Source organism: Mchenga conophoros, linkage group LG22 (genome assembly GCF_057382185.1).
Source record: "Mchenga conophoros isolate Kocher_MC1m ecotype Shallow Benthic linkage group LG22, M_conophoros_male_GT1.1, whole genome shotgun sequence".
NCBI lineage: Eukaryota > Metazoa > Chordata > Actinopteri > Cichliformes > Cichlidae > Mchenga > Mchenga conophoros.
The window spans coordinates 27,395,413-27,411,908 of record NC_140546.1 but is presented as its reverse complement, the minus strand read 5'-3'; the positions used below and the strand labels follow the sequence as shown (position 1 = coordinate 27,411,908).

Here is a 16,496-nt window from a genome sequence, read left to right as displayed (position 1 = left end):
TGGTCTGGTGACCCCAGTATGACACTATAAACAGATTACTGGAGGCCAGCATGATCATCCCATATCAGTCATCATGGAATATGCCAATATTTCCCGTCTTTATGGGCCCAGGTAAGGGTAGATGAATGGTACAGGATTTTAGACCCGTGAACAACACCACAACACCAGACGTTCTTCATCCCACTGTAACCATTTGCTTTACTCATCTTCCTGTTTAGGTTTGGAGGCAAAGTCACCCTCTACAATGTAGGCGATTGTAAATTCTCCTTAATTTTCTCTGCTCATGTTCTACATCCTGCTTCTATCATTTAAGAAACATTTCTAAATTGAGCCCTATGGTATCTCATTCTGAACTGGAGATTGTTATTCGTGCATTCATTTCATCGTAATTGGACTACTGTGATTCACTGTTTACATGTGTAAACAAAAACTCCCCGGAGCGTCTGCAGATTGTCCAAAATGCTGCAGCAAGGATTCTGACAAAAACATCTAAGTACTCTCATGTAACACCATTGCTTATACAGCTGCACTGGCTCCCCGCTGAATTCAGAGTCCATTTTAAGATACTGGTTCTGACATTTAAAGCTCTTCAAGGACAAGCACCAGCCGACATTATTGACCTTTTACAGCCCTATGTCCCTATAGTAGGTCCCTGAGGTCTTGTGATCAGGGCCTGCTTGTTATTCAGCATATAGAGTGGGGCAAAAAAGCATTTAGTCAGCCACCGATTGTGCAAGTTCCCCCACCTAAAATGATGACAGAGGTCAGTAATTTGCACCAGAGGTACACTTCAACTGTGAGAGACAGAATGTGAAAAAAAAAATCCATGAATCCACATGGTAGGATTTGTAAAGAATTTATTCGTAAATCAGGGTGGAAAATAAGTATTTGGTCAATAACAAAAATACAACTCAATACTTTATAACATAACCTTTGTTGGCAATAACAGAGGTCAAAGGTTGACTATAGGTCTTTACCAGGTTTGCACACACAGTAGCTGGTATTTTGGCCCATTCCTCGATGCAGATCTTCTCGAGAGCAGTGATGTTTTGGGGCTGTCGCCGAGCAACACGGACTTTCAACTCCCGCCACAGATTTTCTATGGGGTTGAGGTCTGGAGACTGGCTAGGCCACTCCAGGACTTTCAAATGCTTCTTACGGAGCCACTCCTTTGTTGGCCGGGCGGTGTGTTTTGGATCATTGTCATGTTGGAAGACCCAGCCTCGTTTCATCTTCAAAGTTCTCACTGATGGAAGGAGGTTTTGGCTCAAAATCTCACGATACATGGCCCCATTCATTCTGTCCTTAACACGGATCAGTCGTCCTGTCCCCTTGGCAGAAAAACAGCCCCATAGCATGATGTTTCCACCCCCATGCTTCACAGTAGGTATGGTGTTCTTGGGATGCAACTCAGTATTCTTCTTCCTCCAAACACGACGAGTTGAGTTTATACCAAAAAGTTCTACTTTGGTTTCATCTGACCACATGACATTCTCCCAATCCTCTGCTGTATCATCCATGTGCTCTCTGGCAAACTTCAGACGGGCCTGGACATGCACTGGCTTCAGCAGCGGAACACGTCTGGCACTGCGGGATTTGATTCCCTGCCGTTGTAGTGTGTTACTGATGGTGACCTTTGTTACTTTGGTCCCAGCTCTCTGCAGGTCATTCACCAGGTCCCCCCGTGTGGTTCTGGGATCTTTGCTCACCGTTCTCATGATCATTTTGACTCCACGGGATGAGATCTTGCGTGGAGCCCCAGATCGAGGGAGATTATCAGTGGTCTTGTATGTCTTCCATTTTCTGATGATTGCTCCCACAGTTGATTTTTTCACACCAAGCTGCTTGCCTATTGTAGATTCACTCTTCCCAGTCTGGTGCAGGTCTACAATACTTTTCCTGGTGTCCTTCGAAAGCTCTTTGGTCTTGGCCATGGCGGAGTTTGGAGTCTGACTGTTTGAGGCTGTGGACAGGTGTCTTTTATACAGATGATGAGTTCAAACAGGTGCCATTCATACAGGTAACGAGTGGGGGACAGAAAAGCTTCTTACAGAAGACGTTACAGGTCTGTGAGAGCCAGAGATTTTCCTTGTTTGAGGTGACCAAATACTTATTTTCCACCCTGATTTACGAATAAATTCTTTACAAATCCTACCATGTGGATTCATGGATTTTTTTTTCACATTCTGTCTCTCACAGTTGAAGTGTACCTCTGGTGCAAATTACTGACCTCTGTTAACTTTTGACTGTTTTTGTTTTATACCTTGTGAAGCACTTTGTGATCTTTTATCTAGAAACATGCTATATAAATAAAATTGTACATACTTACTTACATAATTGATTCAACCTGAGTACATTTATTAGAATTGTTTTTATTAGAATTTAGACTGAAATTATGTTTGCATTTCCATCTAACTAATATGATTTTATTGTATTATTATAGCACAAGGTTCAGTTAGCGTTGCAGAACTTCTTTTTTACTTTTACTTGAGTAAAGACATTGAATCACTTCTTTAACTTTTACCAGAATATTATTTTTAAACCATGTCTGCACTTATTTCAGTTGCTCCAGGGGTCTTAACAGCGGATTATCTGCCTCCATGTCCTCCTATCCCAGCATTCTCCTCTGTCACAACAGTCCTCCCTCTCTACATCCATGAACCTCCTCTGAGGTCTTTCTATTCTCCTTGTGCCTAGCAGCTCCATCTTCATCCTCCTTTGTCCAGTGTATCCATTCTTCCTCCTCTGCACGTGCCCAATCTTACCTCACCTCTCTGTATCCAAACTGCTCAAAGTGGGCATCCTACACATTACCATCATATGTCTAACTACATTCTCCTCTAACACCACCTTTTAGATTGCAGTCTCTGCATACAATACAGTCCATCTGTGAGTACCTTCCTCCCTCTTGATGAAGTAAATGTTCACCAAATTTATTTACATCATTTTCTCACAGTGCTGCTGTGTATGTCAAAGAATGTGCAAATGTGAAAGACAAAAGCTATGCTTTAAACTGGATCTGGACTGATACATTTAAGCTTCCTGTTCCACAGCCAGATATAGCAAACATGGAAATCAAATTAATTTTGACTGACTGAAAAGATATTTCTTGTGTGTTCTATTCTAGTAGCTGCAGGGGGTAAAAGGTCTGAGCTAACTTTACAGCTGAGCTTCACTGACTGTTGTTAGAAAAGTAGCGCTTACTATAAAACATGGTTTCCTAACAGATAATCTATCAGGCTGAAAACATGCTGGAAATAAACATAGTTGATGTTAAACTGAAACTCTGAACTTTTTTTTTTTTTTTTTTTTTTTTTTTTAAGTCAAAGTCAACTTTATTTGTCGATTCTGCCACATGTACAGGACATACGGAGAATAGAAATTGCGTTACTCTTCAATCCCTAGATAAATAGCAAATGAACATTTAAATATATTTAAATATAAAAGTGATTTAAAAAATGCAAGTAAAATAATTAAAAAGTAAAAATTTAAATAAATACAATTTTACATATAACAAGAAAGCTATACAATATACAATATAATGGGTAAGTGACATTGAGTGTAAACCAGGCAGAGTAGTGCAAATAGGCAAATAGTGCAAATGGAGATTTAGTAGTGTACGGTAAGAGAAAGTGTAACAACAAAGTCTTATGAGGTAATGGCAGTCCAATGCTCCACAAAGTGACTGGTAACTGGTGCAGGCCAGTGAGTGAGTCAGAGAGTGTGTGTGTTTGTGTGTGTGTGACAGAGTTCAGTGAGACCGTGGAGGAGAGAGGGGAGAGGGGGCAGAATCGGGAGGGAGTTAAGCTTCCTGACAGCCTGATGGATGAAGCTGTCCTTCAGCCTGCTGGTCCTGGCCTGGAGACTCCGCAGTCTCCTCCCCGACGGCAGCAGCTTGAAGAAGCTTTGCATTGGGTGTGTGGGATCAGCCGCTATGCAAAGGGCTTTTTTAGTGAGACGGGTGCTGTAAATGTCCTGGAGGGAGGGGAGAGAGACACCAATGATCCTCTCTGCAGCTCTCACTATGCGTTGGAGGGTTCTATGACAGGACGCATTGCAGACTCCAAACCACACAGTGATGCAGCTCGACAGGATGCTCTCGATGGTGCCTCTGTAGAAAGTGTACATGATGGGGGCTGGTGCTCCTGCTCTTCTTAGTTTGCGGAGAAAGAAGAGACGCTGCTGTGATTTCTTGGCCAGTGCTGTGGTGTTGTACGTCCAGGAGAGATCCTCTGTGATGTGCACACCCAAGAACTTGGTGCTGCTCACTCTCTCCACAGACGCTCCGTCAATGGTCAGAGGAGCATGTTGGGTGTGCATTCTCCTGAAGTCCACAACAATCTCCTTCGTCTTCTCCACATTCAGAGAGAGATTGTTGTCAGCACACCACGTGGCCAGGCGTCTCACCTCACTTCTGTAGTCGGTCTCATCCCTGTTGCTAATGACCGAACTTTACCTGCTCCTGACCAGGTGATCTGTTCAGCATCAGTTAACGTGGTGATTTAGCTTACTCACACATTCATTTCACTTTGTAGAGACAACGCAGTATTACCAACCTTATGACATCCTCACAGTTTGATTTAAATCAACCAGTCATTCATTCACATGCTGCTGTTTAAAAACATTTTATTGAATCAAAATTTTACACTCAGAATACATCAACATTTCATCTGCCCTTTGACCCCGTCTTTGTCCTCTCTACACTTGGAGCGCCATCATGTTAGCCTGGAGGACTCGGGTGGATTTACCACTTGCCTTAAATATAATTGTACTATATTAACAGATGTGTTAATACTGAAGGGAGCTTTCTGTTTGTTCAGCTCTGACCATGTGACCAATAAAATATCCTCAGGACTTCAGGTGTTTCTTAGCCATCAAAGAGACGACTGGTTCAGGTGAGCCACAGGTGACTTAGCATACAGAAAAGCTGCTCAGTAAGAATGACGACATCACAGATGAGCCCTGTATCACAGCACTGAGCCTGAGATGTGGTTAAGATCTCGGCCTTTGTTTAAACTTTAACCAAGTGAAGCTGTGAGGAATGTTAACCCTGTGTCTGATGACATAACAACGTGCAACCCCGACAAATTCAAACAAAGTTTCCTTAAACTGGCCTTGCAAACACAAACACAATTGGCAGCACGGACCATCATTTGGTTACCTTCAGAGTTCCATCCATGAAGCTTCTGCAGACAAGAATCTCAAATCTGATCCAAAGCATCTCTAATATACAAGTCAAAAAAGGCGCTCATACCATCTCAGACATGTCTCTGCATTATTTCTGAAACATGGGGACACAGCAGTGAGCAGTGATGTGAACTCATGTTTCGGGAACTAACTGAATATAATAGTAATATAAACTGATGGAAACAAACTAATGAGAAATAACACTGATCCACATGGCTCTTTCATATGGGTGGGCAGTCAGTCAGGTCGCACAGCACTTGTTGATAAAACTCCAAAAATATTCTGATTCTTTTCAATCTATTTTACACAAGAAAATAAAGACGACCATAAAATCTGACTTCAACATGCATTCAACAGCAACAAAGGCTTCCATTTAAGCTTCAACAAAGAAGAAAAGAACAAGAGTAGAAGAAGAAGACAGATTAATATCAATAACATCTGTGTAATAAAAACACAACCTTTGACCTATCGACTGTTCTCATCTATTGCTGCAACTGAGTCAGTGCTCAGGTGTCACATTGCTATGGTTACTCGAGAGGTCAGAGGTTAGAGTCCAGATTGCCATGGTTCAACAAGGTGATGCCTGGGTCCTCGGTGTGGGGGTCAGAGCTGAGAAATGGCTCAGTTTCCAACTCCAGCAGCGCTGGCAGGTCAGCCCCGCTGTCAGATTCAGACGTTTGGACAGGTGTATACTGAACCAGCTGCTTTCCTGCACCAATCAGAGAGCAGCACAGTGTCATAACATGACAACAGACAGGTGGATGGAGCAGCAACTTACTGAAGGCATGACTCACCCGTTCCGCTTTCTTCACTTCCCTTAGGAGCTTCATCAGACAGCAGCTAGTGGGAAACGGTAACATCAGTGAGACAGGTCTGACATCATCGGCAACAGTACGCTCTTATTTTTGAAACAGCAGACCAAAGAATGTGAAATTTGCAACTCACGTTGTCCAAACTGTCGAGGTCAAAGTCTGCAGGCGAGCCAGATGAACTGAAAAACTAAGCACCCACACACACGCACACACAGTTAGTGACACACAAACACAAGTGATAATAATGTGAGGTGGTAACAAGAAGTCAGACTAACCTCAATAAATGGAACTGTATCCAAGGAGAACGTCTGTGTGTTGAGTATGTTCTGCAGGTTCTCTAAGCCGCTGTCGATAGTATCCACATGATCCAAAAGCTCAGACCTGAGGCACACAGGTGAGACAGGTCTGATGTTAGGTCACATGTCTGCCGTTATTCTACATTTTCCTTTATGTCTGCAGAGATCCAAATAAATACATGATCTGCATCTCAACTGTTCCATACAGGTGAGCTCAGTTTGAACCTGCCAGTTCTCTGCTGTTAATAATCTTATGCAAAGGCTCCACCCCTCACTGTGGCCACACACAGTATTTCCTGTAGTCAGAACATGCCTGAAACATTTCCTGCTGTGAGCCACCTAAGAAACCTTTTTTGACCTGTTGACCGGATTGCTTACTTCTGCACTTAATATTGACCAAATATAATCAATTAACTATCTCACGACCTCTGACATCTGATCAGCTAAAGAAGCTGATCTGGACCTCACACATTTGACAAGAAGAAAATGCAGAATGTCACCAGAAGACTTCAAAACTTTACAAATATTTACAAATCAATAATTGTTTGTAGAGTTAGTGATTCACTTGTCAGGTTGTGCTGAGAGGAACCGCCAAACATCAGGTGGGAGTCCACCTGCAGAGGGAATGGGGCGTGGTCTGAAGGAAGCACAGGGGTTTTAATGACACACTTGTCCTGCAACAGGACCATCACCTTAAATGTAAGACAAACTGAAACCACACCATGGTTAGTTAAGAGGCTTTCAGATAAGGCAGCGCTGCACTTGCTATTCAAGTGAGCTGAATAGGAGGAGGTTCCTAAACTTGTAGCACAAACTTCAGACTGAGGTCTAACTCGCACACTCCTGACACAAGCTTGCAATCTGCATTCAGCAGAACACTTTCAGTATCCTGTCTGAAAGACACTTTTCAGAAAGACACTCAGAATGTCAAGGTGACGGATGCAGGGGGTGGGGCAGCTGTTCAGGGAAGCTGCAGGTGTTTGTTGGGGCAGTTTCTGGAGAGATGCTGGGGAAGCTGTCAGTAAAGGGTGACGCCTTCCCCAGCGTAAGGGTGGACTGAGGACAGTTTAATAGACAGTCTACTGAGACGGTTTGTTGGGCAGCTCTTTGCAACCTCGAACACAGTTTCAGCTTTAGTCAGAGCAGGGCCACTGTTGGGGAAATACTTGGGCTAACTCTTGGTAAACACTCATAGTTGTTCATTGCAGGTGGTACTAACTCTATTAGAAGTCTCTATGAATGTTTCACAACTGCATACTGGTGTAGTCACACTTACCTGTCAATACAGGCGATGGCTTGACATTTCTTCTGAGGTGCTGTTGTGCTGGGGGCTGTGTTTGCTGTGGTAACAGAGGTGAGTGATTGGGTGGATGAGGCAGAAGACAGGGGGCCAGTGGAGACGGGGCTCATCACCACAATGGGACTGGCTGCTGAGAGAAAGATTTTTATTTACCAGAAATGCTCTGAACAGGAATCAAACTGCTAACCACAAACTTAATGTCTACCAGTGGGAGCACTGCTCGTGGAGGTGACTGGGGTGGGTGGCTCATTCTCCTCTAGGATGGAGTTAATGAAGGTGGTGGGGGAGAAGGGCGTGTCCACTGGTGCAGCCACTTCCTCCAGAACAGGACACACCTCCACCTCTGGACTGGACGGCTCCTCTTTGATATCGACTGATTGGCTCTCTCTGCAAGGAGGTTATGCACTCTGACTTCTGAAGGATCAATCACTTACTGACTAAGCAGGACTAATCTGATCAGTACTCACCCTTGGTCCGTCCAATCACTAGCCAATTCATCTGAACCAGATGTGGCCATGTCTGTGATGTCAGAAATGATGGGTCCTGAAGTCACAGAGGTGTCAGCTGAGAAGAGATTGGCTGCAGCCTGAAATGAAAAACACAAAAGCACAAGTGACCAAGTGAGGACAAAGATCTGCACAGGTAGATATGAAGAGTCTAGTTTTCAAAGCTAAAGCTAGACAATCAGCTAATGTCACTCTGAAAGATAATCACCGCTGACTGTGCAGCTCTGAGTGAAAGATGTAAATCAGAGACAAGTTACCTGCTCCAATGAGAAGGGACGGCTATATTTGGGCATTGAGTGGGTGTTGCCAGAGTCGTTGAGCATCAGAGGACTGCAGAGAGAGTTAAAATGAATAAACGAAAATGCAAAACATGTAGCAGCTTAGGCTGCTGCCCCTGCGACCCGGCCTCGGATAAAGCGGATGAAGATGGATGGATGGCAAAACATGTACAGACGAAACTGAATTTAAGGTCAGGTATGAGAGGGAAATGGAACTGGTACTTCAAAATAAAAGCAAAAGTCAGAAATTTGGGCAGTTGGATCCTCATTTTATCACCTGGGAACATTTTCTTGAAAATGTTCTTAGCAGAGAAAATCTCACAGCATCCAATCTGCACTTTGAAATTATCTAGTGTCTAAGTCACAATTGTAACATTTTGTGGTGTACAGTGTAGCATTTGTTGTAGTATCTATGGTATCAAAAAAACACTTGCATCTTCCTCTTGACTCCTAGCAGTCTGTTGGACTGAATGAGAGACACCAGGAACTGTATGAGCTGGAGAGAGAGAAAGACAGGCAGAGAGTTCATTAATGTTAAGATAATGTCTGACAACTATGTGGCATCACTCTCCCCTGAGGTTTTCATATTTTTAGAGGGATCACATCAGGTGTATTCTTACAGAGTTCTGCTAATTGGAAAGGTGTGGACAGTGAGAACAGGTACCTTGTTGACAACTTTCTGCTGCTGAGTGTGTTTCTGTCTCAGACTGGCCACCTCTCTCCACAGAGCCTCGTTCTCACTGAAATACAAAATCAGCCTTTAGTCAACACTGCCGAGTGGTTTCTAGCCCCGATTCTGGTTTGGTACTTACTGTTTCATTGTGACGATCCTGGAGTCGATGGTTTCTTGTTTTCCCTTCATCAACTGGACATCGTTCAGGATCTTATTCACTTCCTCTGCTGAGATTTTCGCATCATCCTGACGCACTGATGACACCTGTTCCAATCACAGCATACCGTTACCAAGGAGATGGACAGGACAGGTCAGATTGGGTTCTGAGTTCGTAGTACCACATGCACAGCGATAGATTAAAGGCCACTCTGACCCCACATTAAGGGGGCTATACAAAGTATTTATGATTGATTAGCTGTATCCTGTGATGTCACACAGCACTCTGAATCATCACCTTTCAGAGGAAGTCCAGCAGAGTCTGCCTTTAGTCTATCACCTGTCTGCATTTTTAGGTATTCTCTGGTGTGTGAGGCACTACATACGTTGGTGACTTTGCGTTTGATGTTCTCCAGCAGATGTTCTTGTCCTCTGATGAAGAATGGGTGCTGAAACTCTGTGTCATCTCTCTCTGGTTTCACCAGACCACCCTGCTCAATGTGCACCACCTTACGGAAACCATCTGAGAGAAGTACCATTACACCATCAATAAAGGATGTGGACACCATCAATACAATGCTACACTTGCTAATATCACAGCTGCTCTTTCTGGCTCTTCCATAGTCCAGATGCCTTTGCATGCACAGTGCTAGAGGTGGAGCATGCACAGGTGGGCCTGTCCTTTTCTTCTATCCTACTTTTTATAAAGATGGTTCTGCTGAGTGTTGAGAAAAGTTCAGCTTTTCAGCATACCAGTCAACTAGCACTTCTTCAGTGACATGGAGAAAAAGAAGTTGCTCATGCACAAAGATCATCATGATGAACGATCAGTTGATATACACAAACCGGTACCTCCAGCGCACAGACCAGTACCGGTCTGTGAGTCGTTTGGTACCGGACCACGAGAGTTGAGGCTCAGGTGTGAAATTTGTGGTTTTTATCCGTTTTTATCGTTAACTCTGTTTCCCTGGGTCTTTTCCCATGTGTTATGAATAAATGTTCTTTTTTGGGGGGTACCGATACTCGTTTTATTTGTTGTATTTATCCACAACACCTTTAAAACCAGTCCGTGAAAATATTGTCGGACATAAACTAGTCTGTGGCGCAACAAAGGTTGGGGAGCACTGGCTTAGCTCATTAACTGCTATGTTAACTGCAGGCTACCTTGCCTTGTGATGACTGGTTGTTGCTGCTATGATAATTACAGCAGCAAAGAAAACCCGCTAAACACCAGACATTTCACTCATATCTCAATGTTTCTTCACAAAGCACACCTGATTGGGTGAATCTTCTTTCCCAAAAAATAAATCAATGAAAAAAAACAAAAAAAAACAACCAGTGGTGATAGCCCCACCTCTGAACAAGCTACCATTCAGAGGTGGGGCTAACACACTGATGATTCCTTGCTGGTTACTCACACATGTTGAGTTGGCGGATAAAAGAGGCCATGTTGTTGTGCTTGAAGAACTTTGGGAGAACTTCTTTGGAAAACCGCCCCTGGTCGAACACATGGAAACTGGTACCACTCTTATACAACAGGAGAAAAAGAAAAAGAATCTGTATTATTGTGGTGGCTGTGATTCAGGATGCAAAGCAGGTCATCTGTTAATCAGAAGGTTAGTGGTTTAATTCCTCTCTGCTCCATTCCTTGGGCCACAAACTGAACCCTGAGGTCCGGGTGCTCTTCGATGCGTTCATTAGTGTGTGACTGTTCGACAGAAAGCGCGCAGGTTGAAAAAAGTGTCGCATGAATGTGTGTAAATGAGACATGGTGTATAAAGCACTTTGAGTACTTGAGTATTAAGGAATGTATAAGAACCACTCCATTTACCTTATAATCAACCGATAAAAACAGAGACTATATACACTCTTACGCTCTCAGGAATCTCCAGGAATAGATCTGAAAGTCAGAGCACACTGCTAACACTTTAATCTCAGCTGTCTGCTCTCCTGCAGACTGTGTCTGACCAGCTCACAGTTTATTGATTATTTCAACATTTTGGTTTTTTTGCACATCAGGCACTGATGAATAGATTACTGATTGGAACTCTTATTTAAACAGAACACACACACACACTGCAGATGAAAGTGAACTCTTTATTTGGATCATCTATCCATGGAAGAAAAACAACGATATAAAGAGAACCCATTAATTTTGGGGACTTGTGATCCATATCCTGCCGCGGAAGCTTTATGTAAAGGAGGTGAAGAACAAGAAAATGTTTGTTGTTAAAGCAAAAGTAAGCGCTACATAGCTAGCTTAATTATGACAACCTCAATCAGGATTTTTTTTTCTTAAGTATTTTTAATGATCTTTAGGCATGAAAAAAATATCTTGCAACTTCATTTCTTAAACATGTATTTTTCAAATAGTTTTTTACATGTCCACTTAGGTGGACATTTGGAATGGGTGGCAGGGTATGGGGTGACACATCAGTGTCCAGTGTAGTGGTTTATGTGCAAGTATACCATCAACTCTGACACAAATACAAGAAAACAGCCTTTGAATAGGTGTCCACTGTAGTGAGCACTGTGCGTGAAAGGGTTAAACACAAACTACCAAATGTAAATCTTACATTTTGTTGACTTGGATATTTACAGTGTAGTTCCAGAAAAGTTCAGGTAGTATTAACTTGTCACAATAATATCATGTCATAACTAGAGATGGCACGATACCACTTTTTTATGTCCGATACCGATACCGATATCATAAATTTGGATATCTGCCGATACCGATATGAATCCGATATAGTGTTTTTTAATCAACAAAACTGTTTTTTAAAATATCTTGCTGCATTTTGCAAGTCTGCAAGTTCATACTCAAGTTTAAAACAACAACTACACTAAAGCTATTCTGTTATACCTGTATACAAAAAAAATATTTCATAGTTCAGCAATACTGATCAATCTAATAAACTTAGACCTACACCATCCTCCCTATTCTGGTATTTTAAAGAGTACTTAGCGTAAATATTAAGCAACCTAACTAATAGGGTTCCAACTCCCAGCAACAACAAAAATAAATAAATAAAAAATAGGGAACCACCCCTCACGCGCCACCTCATGATGCTTAATCAACGTAATCAACCTTAATTTGATGCAGTGTGAAAAAAAATGCACAGAAATCAATTATTTTTCAAGAAATATTAAATAGATTCAACATCTTTCTTCAGCAAAATTGCAGACTGCACAGATGGTACCTTCCCAAAGGAAAATGTACTATAGCTTACTAGGGTATATATATTAGACTTAATAGTCACTATATACAGTAATTGACTTCTATTCATTTTACATCAAATTAAAACTTTGGGTGTCAGATAATTATTTATTAAAAGCTAGACATTTTAAATGAGAATAAGAAAGAAAAGTATGTCTTTGTGCCCCCTTTTCCCAGTTAATGCCCTATCGGCCCCCCTGGCTAAACTTTGCTAGATCCGCCCCTGCACAGTTACCAGCCATCAGCTACGTAGAAAAAGATCCTCGAGTAGAAAGTAATATTAAATAAATTGTAACAACAGCTTATCAAGCTTAAACGTGCTGCTGTTGTTCAGCCGCTGGTTTGCTCTTTCTGGCGCAAAGTGGACCAAAAACAAACGAGAGACAGACTCGCGACAGAAAAGCCGATCAGCTGATCATTAAGCAGTTTCACGATTGAAGTAGCAGCCGGAGAGCGAGAGGCAGTCGCTCGTTATGCTTTACAAACATTCAGAGATGGACTTACACACTTGCTTTACTTCTCTCGGGGATAACTTTGTTGGAGATGAAATGCCAGGTTGCTAGCGAAGCTCCACATGCTATCCAGACCACCGACAGGTCCCGCATGCCACAGCTGCTCTATCACGTGATGCATACTGCTCCGACGTTCTGAGGTGAGTTACGGCGTGTTGCAAGTTTTGTGAGGTGCTTTCGTGATATTTAATGGATCGGATTACATTTTTTATTTTTCTCCGATATCCGATCCAGTAATTTAGGTCAGTATCGGACCGATACCGATACGTAATATCGGATCGGTCCATCTCTAGTCATAACAGTAAAGTTGACCGAGTATTTTTCTAATGCCAGTTAAATCATTCCTGCACTGCACAGCCAGGGTTGTTGTGAAAAGCAGATGTAGCCAGTAAGAGTTAGGAGGTGTGCTTACATGTTGGTGCCATAATCAAAACTCCTCTCTGGCAGTTGTAAATAAATGTTGATTACTGCATCTGATAGCACAGCAACTATCTGGCACTTTGGTTTCTAGTTAAACTAGGAGACGTTCACAGGGAGGCTGGAGAGCAAAGGACCGCAGTATTGTTTTTGCCATCTAGGTGGGGGTGTGGCAGTAATGAAAACCATGGATTAAAGGTTGATTTTCCTTTTTAAACTACACTAGGAAATTACACTTGAGAATCTTTAATCTGGTGTTACATGACCTTCAGCTGTGGGCGAAGCCTAATAGTTATGCAATTAAAAAAAACAAATAAACAAAAAAAAAAACCACCTAAAAATCAGGAAAATAAAGATGGAGACCTCTTGGTGATAAGTGACTGATTTCAGTGCAACTGGTAGTTAACACCTGCAGCTGTACATTGTGTGGGCTATGACACTACAGTGACATCAGCTTATTTGAATTCAGGCTTTATGCCAATCACCAAAACAGCTGCTGGGATCTGTTAGTCAGAAAAACAACCGTCAACTGATCATTTACTGACTAGCTGATGATGTCTGAAATCATTTGACCTCTGACGTGAGATCTGTTAGCCTTAATAGCTCACTGAAGCCAAGCTAACTGAGCTGACCTCTTTTCCTTAGTCAGTAAATAAAGTTTGTCAACAAACCTGTCTGCATTCCAGTTTAAATAAAGTTGTGTCTGTTTCTGCAGTGTAATTAAAGTTAAACTTGTCTGCGTTAGCTGTTAGCTATTAACGTGCGTACCGGACTCCAACAGATGAGCGGGTCGGTGTCCGGGTCCTCCACCAGGGTCCACAATTTGGTCAGGAAGGCCGGGACGTTCCCGCTGCTCAGCACCGCCCCCCCTCCTCCGGGATATTCCATCTGAGAGACGAAAATCGAGCACACACCTGAGCTAACGACGCTAACTGCTAGCTGCGTCAGAAAGAAAACAACGAACTACGACTCGGGTCCTTGATCTGACTCGGACCGTGCCTGTTTGGTCCCGCTGCTGAACTCAGAGTTCCCCGCGGGGCTGCAAACAGACGTCCTGAACTTTATTTCACTTAGAGCAGCGACAACTCCGCAAATCCGATAAAACACAACTGCGCAGATAGCTGCCCAGCGCGGTCTGATGGCGTCAGCACAATACGTAACCCTAAAGTTCTGTCGCGCTGTGATGTGATGTGCAGTAATGCGGATTATTATTATTATTATTATTTTAACTTCATTAGCAATTCAAACATTACAGATATAAATGAGCAAAAGACAATGTCAGGGGGTTTCGTGTAATAACAATTAGACACAGGCTAATCACAAGATACCAAACAAGGAGCATAAATTTATAGTTTTATTGCTTTTATATTATGAGAATGTTGTATAGTTTTAAAATATTGTCTGGTTTCATTTATAAAGCATTGAAAAGACGGTTTTGCATTAGAAATTTTGGATTCATGTATATGAAATTTAGCCATTAAGATTAGTAAATTAATCAAATGAAATGTGTTTGACCTATTTGCAGGGCAATCAAAAAAGCCAAACAATATTTTTCCGTAACAAAGATAAGATAAAAGAAACAACAAAAGCACAAACATCTTGCCAGAAAAGATTAGCGCATAAGTAGGATCAAAATAAGAGAGAAATATCTTTCTTCTAACAGTTAAAAAAAAATAACAGTTAGCATCAATGTCTTTTTATATCGTACAAGAAAGGTTCTGGTGGGTTAAAAACTATGAATAATTTTAAAAGATATTTCCTTTAATTTCTTGGTTAACAGGAATTTCAATGGTGTGGTCCAAATTTTCTTCCATTCCAGGTCCTAGTATAAATTATTCCAGTAAGCAACAGCCATTGGGACACAAGTTCTGTCTTTCTGAAACAGAGTTCTTATGCCAGGGTTGTTTTTCTTCTTTATAGTGGGAAAATAGATCTGTGTAACAGAGGTAACAGGATATGTATGTGTGTATCTATCTATCTATCTATCTATCTATCTATATATATATATATATATATATATATATATATATATATATATATCTTTATCTACATATATATCTTTATCTACATATATATCTTTATCTATATATATATATAGATAAAGATATATAATTATATATATATATATATAGATAAAGATATAATTTTTTAATTTTTATTAGTTTTAGTTAACATTGAAAACGATACAGTAAAGAAAATTACAAACAAACTAACATATATGCAGTCTGGAGTTTACATTTCTTTTTCCACCTATCAAATTTCTTTTTATGGTGTGTTTTTGGTGCCACTTCGGAATGCTTTCCACTTCCTCCATTGTCTATCTTTACATCCCATCAGTCTAATATTGAATGTGATTTTTTTCCATCTCTGAGATACCCTCTACAATCCTAATCCAATCTTGTTGAGTAGGAGGGTCTGGGTGTAACCACTTCTTTGTGATTGCTTTTTTAGTTCCGGCTAGAATTATTTTTACCAGATATAAGTCCTCCTTTTGTATCTGTTCCTTTATGTTTCCAAGGTACATCACTTGACAGGTGTTTAGGAGTGCATAACCCAGATTATTATCTATGGTCATTTTAAGGTCTTCCCAATACTTTTTAATTCTTATGCACTTCCAGGATACATGTGAATGATCTGCTTCTGTTTCTCCACACAGTCTCCAACATTTCTGTGGACTTGAGATCTGTTTACTTTTTATTTTGGATGTAATGAAAAAACGCATCAAATTTTTCCAGCAAAATTCCCTCCACAATGGCGAATTCGTTGTGCTGTGTTGTATTTCACACATACTAACCCATTCCTTCTCTGTTATAGTTATGGCAAGTTCAGCTTCCCATTTCTTTTTAAGGTAAAAGGTTGTGTCCTGTCTATCTTCTTCTAAAGATCTATAGAAGGTGGAAATTGCTTTGAATTGTTTATGTTCATAGCAATTTTTTACTAGTCCAATAACACCCAATGGTTCTTCAAGCCATTCAGTCTTTATTTGCTTTACACAATAGTCCCTTACTTGCAGATATCTAAAAAAAAATCTCTATTTTCCAATTTGTATTTATTTTTTAGTTGTTGGAAACTCAGTAGTATTCCATTTTTCATTAGAGTAAAAACTGCTGTAATCCCTTTTAACTCCCATCGTTTGAATGTT

The 16,496-nt window shown here is 41.3% G+C and overlaps 1 protein-coding gene across 3 annotated transcripts; it reads right to left on the bottom strand.

Annotated features, from left to right (window-relative positions):
* Positions 1 to 4,609: 4,609 nt before the first annotated feature.
* hsf1 (heat shock transcription factor 1) lies at positions 4,610 to 14,506 on the bottom strand. 3 transcript variants are annotated; one of them, XM_085261743.1, is made up of 15 exons: positions 14,123 to 14,506; positions 10,627 to 10,735; positions 9,595 to 9,731; positions 9,192 to 9,316; positions 9,044 to 9,119; positions 8,814 to 8,875; positions 8,359 to 8,431; positions 8,063 to 8,181; positions 7,801 to 7,982; positions 7,572 to 7,725; positions 6,861 to 6,932; positions 6,275 to 6,380; positions 6,133 to 6,186; positions 5,982 to 6,027; positions 4,610 to 5,896 (listed from the first exon to the last, which is right to left on the bottom strand). In XM_085261743.1, the coding sequence occupies exons 1-15, from the start codon at positions 14,240 to 14,242 to the stop codon at positions 5,727 to 5,729; spliced, it is 1,605 nt and encodes a 534-aa protein (XP_085117869.1). In that variant the 5' UTR covers positions 14,243 to 14,506; the 3' UTR covers positions 4,610 to 5,726. The 3 variants fall into 3 exon arrangements, with proteins under 3 accessions (XP_085117869.1, XP_085117870.1, XP_085117871.1); XM_085261744.1 differs by having other exon boundaries at positions 7,572 to 7,722; XM_085261745.1 differs by lacking the exon at positions 6,861 to 6,932 and having other exon boundaries at positions 14,123 to 14,505.
* Between the last annotated feature and the right edge of the window lie 1,990 nt (positions 14,507 to 16,496).

Coding starts and splice junctions, on each gene's coding strand:
- hsf1 (XM_085261743.1), bottom strand. CDS start 14,242: ATGGAATATCCCGGAGGAGGGGGGGCGGTGCTGAGCAGCGGGAACGTC. Junction 9,120..9,191: donor AGGATCGTCACAATGAAACA/GTAAGTACCAAA, acceptor TTTGTATTTCAG/TGAGAACGAGGCTCTGTGGA. Junction 8,182..8,358: donor GTCCCTTCTCATTGGAGCAG/GTAACTTGTCTC, acceptor TTTTCATTTCAG/GCTGCAGCCAATCTCTTCTC.